The following is a 9,040-nucleotide window of genomic DNA, read 5'->3' as shown; positions in this document are numbered from 1 at the left end:
CCCCTACGAGTATATTTTGTTGTCCCCCTGATACCTTGAGAAGAGATCCTGAATAAAGGATTCATCATTATTAGTTGGGTGCATATAAATTTAGAAGTGCTCAGGGTTCTGAGTAAATCTTGACAATTAACTAATGCATATCGGCCTGATGGGTCTGATAGTTTCTCCAACCGTCACCAGAAGGATGATGATAATACACGTCCTACCCATTGTCTCCTCAGTTTCTTATGCATGCGGTAAGATGGGTTTATTGTGTAAAAGCGATATCAATTTGCAGTTTTTTCAGGATGTGTCAAGACCCTTTCCCTTTTAACCAGTCTGTTTAGCCCATTCACATCGAAACTGACAAATTTCACCACCCTTTTAATCAACAATAAGCATATACTACATCTATCAACGTGTTATGGCCTTTTGTGACGTTCCTATGCGAGTGAAAATGTCCCCTGTAGTAAAATAGCAAAAAAAGAACAAATATATATAATAAAGCAGACGATAGTTTAAAAAAACAGAAACACGCAGACCCTCCCCCGCCCCTCCCCCGAGTGCAATCGCCATCTTGCAATGCTGTGATTGCAGCTATTCCCCAACCCTCTGTGAGCAGTGCACATGACCATCGAAACTAATGGGCGCAGCCATATTTGATCATGAAACTGGTCGTCGGTTTCGGTCGTTAGGCGCTGCATTGTACCCTGTTGTGTATACGTGGTGGGGATACCTGCAGTCAGTTTGGACTGAAGAGGTCACTTAGTTGGGTGATGAAACGTGTCTGTCAGTAAACGTTGTGTCCAGATGAACTGACTCAACCTTCTTTTGAGTGTTTCCTCGTGTTTCAGGCGCGCCCAGATTTGTTTGGGGAGCCCCTGGCTAGCGTCCATCTAGTGTCGCTGCATCACCTGACTCCCGAATACTTTTAAGTGGTGCAGGTGGAGGAGAGCCTGGAGGGGCGGAGGTGTGCACTGGAGAGAAGAGGAAGGAAAACCAGTTGCAGCAGGACGGAATACCTATGCGTGAACAAGAGGGAGGACAGTGGAATGGCGAGGAAGTAAGGAGTAGAGGTGGCGAAGGCGTACGGGTTTAAATACTTGGGGTCAGCTGCTCAAAGTAACGGGGAGTGCGGAAGAGAGGTGAAGAAGAGAGTGCAGGCAGGGTGGAGTGGGTGGAGAAGAGATTCAGGAGTGATTTGTGACAGAAGGGTACCAGCAAGAGTTAAAGGGGAGGTTTACAAGATGGTGGCGAGACCAGCTCCTATGTTGTATGGTCTGGAGACTGGCACAGACGAAAAGAAGGGAGGTGGAGCTGGAGGTGGCAGAGATGAAGATGCTAAGATTTTCATTGGGAGTGACGAAAGAGGACAGGAATGAGTATATTAGAGGGACATCTCAGGTTGGACGGTTTGGAGACAAAGCAAGCGAGGCAAGATTGGGATGGTTTGGACATGTGCGGAGGAGAGATGCTGGGTATATGCAGATGATGATTTTATACTTCTGTTGTATTAACTTTTGATTGTTTACCCTGCTTTTTTTTAATTTTCCGGGGTGGGCAATCTTACCCAAAACGGGCCAGAGTGGGTGAAGGTTTTTGTTCCAGCCAAGCAGTTACACACCTGATCCCACTAATCAACCAGTAGAGTCTTTGCTGAGTCACTTGATTAGGAGACACAGGTGTGTAATTGCTTGGTTGGAACAAAAACCTTCACTCACACTGGCCCTTTCTGGATAAGACTGTCCACCCCTGCTTTATGCTGTCTGATACAGTGCTTCTTCTGTAAGGTGCCCTTGAGTGCTCTGAAAGGCACCCACAAGTAAAATGTATTATCATAAGGATGCCGAATATGGAGCTGCCAGGGCAGAGTAAAAGAGGAAGGCCAAAGAGGAGGTTTATGGATGTGGTGAGGGAGGACATGCAGGTGGCTGGCTTGACAGAGGAAGATGCAGAGGACAGGAAGAGATGGAAACGGATGATCCGCACTGGCGACTCCTAATGGGAGCAGCCGAAAGTAGTAGTAGTAGAAATTCCCATATTTTCATTACAAGTTTACTTTGTGTTTACTTTCTGCTGTCAAAAATCTCTCATTATTGAGGAAAGTTGAGCTCATCTAATAACATGTTGACAGATATAAAACTCCCCTCCCTTCTTTCCTAATTGGTATCTTCCGATAAGTTAAATCATGCACAGCACAGGTGAGCAGCTAAGCCCTGCTGTCTTGGGATGAGGTTGTCTTTTGCCACAACTACAGAGTTCTCTAGCATGAACAATGGAAGAGGGGTCACAAAGTAAAGAAACGTTTTGCTCATTTGTTGATGGTAAAGCCAGATTCAGTGAACTATGGAAGGTAGGGGCTCACCTTTGCAAGCACACCGGCTTGGTAAGTAGGCCTCGATTGCTGTGGCAAACCAAACTGAGCAGAGGCTAGGCCTCTGAGGCACATACTCAATAGTACTACCAGAGGTAATGCTAAGTATAGCTGATCTGATTTTCACCACTTGATGTCTTCTCACTTACTAAAAAGAAATGCTGTCCGGTGACTTATGGGGGTAAACCTTTTTTTTTTGACTGTTTCTTGACCTCAGAGGCCGTTTTCGTGTGACCGCTGTGACAAGAGCTTTTGCACTTGCCAACCAGCTCACCAGACACCACCGCAGTGGGGAAAAACCATACCAGTAAGACTCTACATTGCTTTGTGGTGTTTTTTGGTTTTTGAGATACTTTGTTGATCCCCGTAGGGAGATTACGCTCTGCATTTAACCCATCCTAGCTGTGTAGCTAGGAGCAGTGGGCAACCGCCATGCAGCACCCGCGGACCAACTCCAGTGTGTCTTGCCATGCCTCGGTCGAGGGCACAGACAGGAGTACTAACCCTAACATGCATGTCTTTCTGATGGTGGGAGAAACCGGAGCACCCGGAGAAAACTCACTCCAGACACGGGGAGAACTCCACACGGAGGGCGACCTGGGATGACCCCCCCCCCCCCAAGGTTGGGCAACCCAGGACTTTCTTGTTGGAATCCAGGACTTTCTTGCTGTGAGGCGACAGCGCTAACCACCGTGCTGCCCAGGGGTTGTTTGGGGGCGGGGGGGTTCAAGGTGATACTGATCAGCTGGTGTTTTTATCAGACTGCCTCTGATCGCTTGCTCTCATCTGCAGCTGCTTGTTGGAAGGCTGCTCGGAGGCCTTTGCCACACTCGCGAGCATGAAGGACCACATGGCTCAAACTCCCCAGCAGAAGAAGCGCTATGATGTAAAGCAAACCAAACCCTGAATCTCTGCTGTGTGTGTGAGCTGACACATGTCAAGAGAATAGTAGTCATTGGAATTGAGTGCAGCTGACTTGCCCCCCCCCCTCCCCCCACCATACTGTGGGTTGACCATCTTTCAGTGTGACCGTCAGGGCTGTGAGAAGACCTTCAACAAGAGGAACCAACTGAAGGCCCATGAATATGAGCACACGCAGCTTCTGCCCTCTCAGTGAGTGTGTCTAAGCGAATGTTAACATGGATTACTGGATTTTCTTCTTCTTTTTTTTTTTGGTCCTGTGTCCCAACACCGGTGTCAATCTGAACTTGTACCCCCCCCCCCACATAGTTGTTCCTTGGGCAGCTGTACAATGGAGTTCTCCTCTCATAACAAACTGAGGCACCATGAGAGACTGCATGATGGTTGGTAGTTTTGAACCTGTTTTTTTTTAGATAGGTGAACCAACTAGCTGTTGCAGCAGACGTCTCATCGCTCTTTTCTGTTTCAGGTTACGGCTGTGATGAGGACGGCTTGTACTGTCCTGGGCCAGACATGGACCGGATACCAGACGCACAAAAAGAAACCTAGACGTACGGCTGAACTGTGAAGGCCCTACGTGCCACGCTAGGCTGCCTCTGACAAGTTTCATGACCCGTCTGTTAAAAATGAACACCCTGAAACTGTTTCAGTTCACGACGTTCAGCAGAAGCATGACTTCTTCTTTTTTTTCCATCTTCCTCAGTCAAGCTAGCATGTGCAAAAAGCAGTTTCTAACTGCCTGGTTCTTGCACCAACATCACATGCACTTCCACACTGGGGAGAGGAGGCTGTTTCGGTGCCCCAAAGAAGAGTGTGATAAAACATTCAAACGACTCTCGACCCTGAAGAACCACGTACTGGGAGACCACGAGGGAAGGAAGGCCCCTAGCTGTGCCTATCCTGGCTGTGAGAAGAGCTTCCCCATTAAGGTAACCTCTGCTGACAAAGAACCGTCTTTTACCATTTTAAACTAAACCTTACCATTACCGCACCGGAGGCTCGGTCACAGCCGACATCCCCGGCATACATCTCCTCAGCTTCCGTCTGTCGTTCCTCGAATCAGACTTCAAGCTGACGGTGTGAATTTTGTTTGCTGGGGCAGCAGTACTTGATCTGGCCTCGTCTAACTGAACGCATTTGTCTCATTAGGAGAGTTTGTGGAGACATGGGGTGGTGCACGATCCTGCAAAGAGGAAACTGCAGGTGATGTTCTTGTTTTTCCGTTCTCCTTTTTAGACCAAGAATATCTCGCTTCCAAACTTGAATGGTCACCCGCCCCCCCCTTCCTAGAATCTGCATCCAAAAAATAACCAGCCTTGGTCCAAGGCACGGCGAGTAGCGGCTGTGGCTGCATCCACTGCTGTAGAGACCAAGCTGGCTGCAATGCTGGCTAACGTCAAGCTGAATACCGACCCATGAGGATGCGCTTAAAGTGTCTGGATGAATTCTGGATGTCCAGCCAATATTTTTGTTCAGTTCCACTTTTTTTTTTTTTTTTTTTTGTTAAACTAGATGTGAAATAAACCCTCACCGCAGCACTTGTTTCGTTTGACGTTTCAAAACGGAGATCTCCTTGGCCGGTCCCAAAATGGCACACAGAAATTCTGCTGAGTGGTCCACATGTGGCACCGGCATCCTAGAAAGCATGGTAGCCGACGGAGACATTTAGTCCTTTTTGAAAGAACTCTTTATTAAACAAACTAACACACATTCACACATGTATAAAACTCCAGCGGAGTGGTCGGCTGGCTGTCTGTCATGGTGGTGAGGCCTGTGGGCGGGCGGCGGCGGCGGCGCCCCCAGGGAGTGGCAGGTTTCTAATAAGGCCGGGGGCTTATTCAGCTGGATACAACGTTAGGTATTGCAGATGAAACGCTCCTAAGTGATTATATAACGATGCTACACGGCAGAGGATCACGGACTACGAATGATCCCGATTTCTACGTTGCGCCCACCTGAATACAGCCCTGGAGTCTACTACAGCCCGGTGAGGTGACTACAGCCCAGATACTAGTCTGCTACAGTTTTTACAGTACCAATCCTCCCTGTTTGGGAGTGAAGACAACATGGACATATGAACACAGCAGTGCATGTGAGTGCAGTCTTTTCGAGTGACGTGGCACAATCTGGACCAGTTCCCATCTGGTCAGGACAGGCGTGTCCTGCTGGGTCTTCCTCCTCCCTCCCAAGTCCTGAATGATTTTGGTCCTGGCTAAACCAAGTATGGAGTGATTATAGCATGTACCAGTTCGTGTTGGCCGAGGGTTGTTCCCGATACAGAGCGCTCTGGTTGGACCGGGACTGATGTCGTGCAGCTCTGCTCAGCGTGCCTTGGACTCCGGCCCGGCTATGCTAGGCTTCCAGGCCAAGAGACCACAGTGAGAGCCACCCGGCTACGTTGTTCTTTCAGCATAGGTACCAAGGCCGAGTGGCTCATTCCTGCCGTCGACAGTCCATTGACCGCTACGATCATGTCGCCGCACCTAAGACACAGCGAGAGACAAGTCAGCATGGACTACAGGGTATGAAGGCTCGGAGGGATGCATCACTGAAATACGGCTTTATTGTGAGGGATCTCAAAGACGACTCACTTGTGATGACAGACACAAAGCATTTGGTGCGTTTAAAGCATTCATTATATGTCGGCGTGAGAACGTTAAAACTGCACAGGTCAGGGAAGACGACATTCACTCTGAATCGGGGACCCCCCCCCCTTTTTTTTCTCCCTAATTGTACTTGGCCAGTTACCCCACTCTTCCGAGCCGTTCCGGTCACTGCTCCACCCCCTCCGCCAATCCGGGGAGGGCTGCAGACTACCACATTCCTCCTCCGATACATGTGGAGTCGCCAGCCACTTCTTTTCACCTGACAGTGAGGCGTTTCACCAGGAGGACGTAGGGTGTGGGAGGATCACGCTACTCCCCCCAGTTCCCTCTCCCCCCTGAACAGGCGCCCTGACTAACCAGAGGGGGCGCTAGTGCAGCGACCAGGACACATACCCACATCCGGCTTCCCACCCGCAGACACAGCCAATTGTGTCTGTAGGGACGCCCAACCAAGGCGCAGGTAACACGGGGATTCGAACCGGTGATCCCCGTGTTGGCAGGCAACGGAGCAGACCGCTACGCTACCCGGACGGCCCTGAATCAGGGGAACATTAACCACACCCTCCCTGAATGCCTTTCTGAAACTCTTGACACCAATGGATCTGCCACTCAGAGAGCAGCCAGAGGTTGCGCTTCACATACAACGGCAGACGAGGGTCGTGTGACCGATGACTCACTTGAGGCGGCCGTCATAGTAGGCGGGCGTTCCGAGCACGATGGTTTTGATGAAGAACGCCTGGTTGCTGTGGTTTTCCTCGTATCCTCCGACGATGCTGAAACCCCAGCTGCCGGGGTGGCTTCTGCGCAGTACAATCTCATGGCTACTGTGGAGGTAGCTGGGAGAGAGAGAGAGAGAGAGAGAGAGAGAGACAGAGAGAGAGAGAGCAGAATTAGGACAGAGCGATTAAAGCCTCATGACAAAGGAGTGGGAAATGTATAACAAACAAAAAAAAGCGGAAAAAACTGGAAGAGACGGGTGGAAAAAAGGTCAACAGGAGGGATTTAGGATGGCACGGGTATTGAAAAAATGATGCTGCTGATTCCCCCCCCCCCCCCCCCCCGCTGAGCATTGGGATTACACAAATTGCAACAGATGTGGGCATGTAGGTAGGCTAATATTCAGGATTTGCATGGGAAGATTAAATGGAGGGAGGAAAAAAAAATTCTCCAAAAAAGAGAAAGTCGATTTCTAGGTCAGGGATTGTACATAACAACAGTGCACCTTAGTTTTAGAAGCAGTCCCACCCGCCCACCCCCCAAAAAAAACATTTCCCCATCCAATGAAAACCCTCAAATCGCTATTTGAAATTGGCGATAGTTTTTATTTTTCTCGGTTTAACTGTGCACCCCCATAGAGCGAGGAAAGAAGAGGCCGATGAGAGGAGGAGCCTGAGGAGGAGATGTTAAACAGAAAGGAAGGTGGGAGGGGGGGGGTGAGAAAGAGATGGAGGGAGGGGAGGGGGTAGGAGTTGGTGGAAGGACCAGTCTGAGGTAAAAGACTAGACCACTACGTGTGCTTCCAGTGATAATCCATAACATAAATCACAGTCCTTCCTGGCATCGCTCCAGGTCGACCTGGTACGACCCCCCGAACACACCCCGGTGTAGCAGCGGCGGCGGTGTTCCGACACAAAGCGTTGTTCAAGTGCTCCCGTATTGACATTCAAAAGTGGATTTGGAAAAAGCCACGGCGAGGCCGCCCTGCTTTCTGCTCTCGGGTCGCACGTTATCTCGTGTCCCTGGTGTTTCCTGTGTGCTTACCTGGGCAGGCCCAGCCACATGACCCAGGAGGGGGACCAGCTGGCGTCGTAGTCGCTGTCGTGGGTGTGAGGGAGCAGCTGGTCCTGGCCGTGCTCCTCCACCATGCTGACCTCCAGGGCCCGCAGCTGGACCGAGGGCGAGGCGGCGCTGGCCTTCAAGGTGCCTACCGCCTCACTATGGCTCAGGTAGGTCAGGTCCTGCCCGTTGATGCTCAGCAGTACGTCGCCTGAGAGGAGACAGTGGGGAGTGGAAAGAGAGGGAGGGGAGCTGTTGATGCGTATTTACTTAAAGGGCAACAATTGCAATTTTTATTTTGGAATTTCCCTCCTCCCCCCCCAATTGTATCCAGCCAATTACCCCCCCTCTTCCAAGCCATCCTGGTCGCTGCTCCACCCCCTCTGCCGATCCGGGGAGGGCTGCAGACTACCACCCGCCTCCTCCGATACGTGTGGAGTCACCAGCCGCTTCTTTTCACCTGACGGTGAGGAGTTTCCCCAGGGGGATGTAGCACGTGGGAGGATCACGCTATTCCCCCCAGTTCCCCCTCCCCCTTGAACATGGACCACAACCAACCAGAGGAGGCGCTAGTGTAGCGACCAGGACATATACCCACATCCGGCTTCCCACCTGCAGACACGGCCAATTGTGTCTGTAGGGACGCCCGACCAAGCCGGAGGTAACACGTAATATGTTTCGAACCGGCGAACTCCTCGATGGTAGGCAACGGAATAGGCTACTACGCTACTTGGACACCCCTACAATTGCAACTTTCAACATTATTTCTCTGTCTCTGTCTGTCTGTCTGTCTCTCTCTATATATACGTACGTGTGTGCACTATATGGTATGTGGACACCCCTTCTAATGAGTGGACTTGGCTATTTCAGCCACATCCATTGCCGGTAGGTGCATAAAATCGAGCACACAGCCACGCGGTGTCCTTAGACACACATATGCAGTAGAACGGGTCGTACTGAAGAGCTCGCTGACTTTCAGCGGGGCTCCGTCATAGGATGCCACCCTTCCAACAAGTCAGCCGGTCAAATTCCTGCCCTGCTAGATCTGCCCCGGTCAGCTGCAAGTCTGTTATCGTGCCGTGGAAATGTCTCGGAGCAACAACAGTTCAGCCGTGAGGCGGTAGGTCGCACAAGACCACAGAACGGTATAACCGAGTGCTGAAGCGCGTAAAACTAGTCTGTCCTCGGTTCAGCGCTCACTACCGAGTTACAAACTGTCTCTGGAAGCAACGCCGGCACAAGAACTGCTAGTCTGGAGCTTCATGAGATGGATCTCTATGGCTGAGCAGCCACACACAAGCCTAAGATCACCGTGCACAATGCCGAGCGTCGGCTGGCATTGCGCACATGTAAAGAACACCACCATTGGACTCCGGAGCCGGCG

General features: G+C 50.7%; 2 protein-coding genes across 5 annotated transcripts in view; one reads left to right on the top strand and one right to left on the bottom strand.

Annotated features, from left to right (window-relative positions):
- The first annotated feature begins 2,116 nt into the window (after nt 1-2,116).
- gtf3ab (general transcription factor IIIA, b) lies at nt 2,117-4,693 on the top strand. The gene is given in 11 exon segments (XM_056299858.1): nt 2,117-2,365; nt 2,571-2,612; nt 2,614-2,660; nt 3,146-3,239; nt 3,378-3,466; nt 3,584-3,657; nt 3,744-3,763; nt 3,765-3,838; nt 3,978-4,203; nt 4,424-4,477; nt 4,565-4,693. Coding segments are annotated over 11 exon segments (960 nt in total). The 5' UTR covers nt 2,117-2,254.
- Nucleotides 4,694-4,958: 265 nt separating this feature from the next.
- The window catches only part of lnx2a (ligand of numb-protein X 2a), a 55,753-nt gene continuing 51,671 nt past the window's right edge, over nt 4,959-9,040 (bottom strand). For all 4 annotated transcript variants that reach the window (XM_056299873.1, XM_056299871.1, XM_056299872.1 and 1 more), the window contains exons 9-11: nt 7,642-7,867; nt 6,558-6,716; nt 4,959-5,757 (exon numbers count right to left, since the gene is read on the bottom strand). In XM_056299873.1, coding sequence (XP_056155848.1) covers nt 5,622-5,757; nt 6,558-6,716; nt 7,642-7,867 — 521 coding nt within the window. In that variant the 3' untranslated portion in view covers nt 4,959-5,621. The remainder of the gene's footprint in view (nt 5,758-6,557; nt 6,717-7,641; nt 7,868-9,040) is intronic.

Source organism: Lampris incognitus, chromosome 19 (genome assembly GCF_029633865.1).
Source record: "Lampris incognitus isolate fLamInc1 chromosome 19, fLamInc1.hap2, whole genome shotgun sequence".
Classification (NCBI taxonomy): domain Eukaryota; kingdom Metazoa; phylum Chordata; class Actinopteri; order Lampriformes; family Lampridae; genus Lampris; species Lampris incognitus.
The sequence above is the reverse complement of the archived record's forward strand: the minus strand, read 5'-3'. Positions and strand labels throughout refer to the sequence as shown.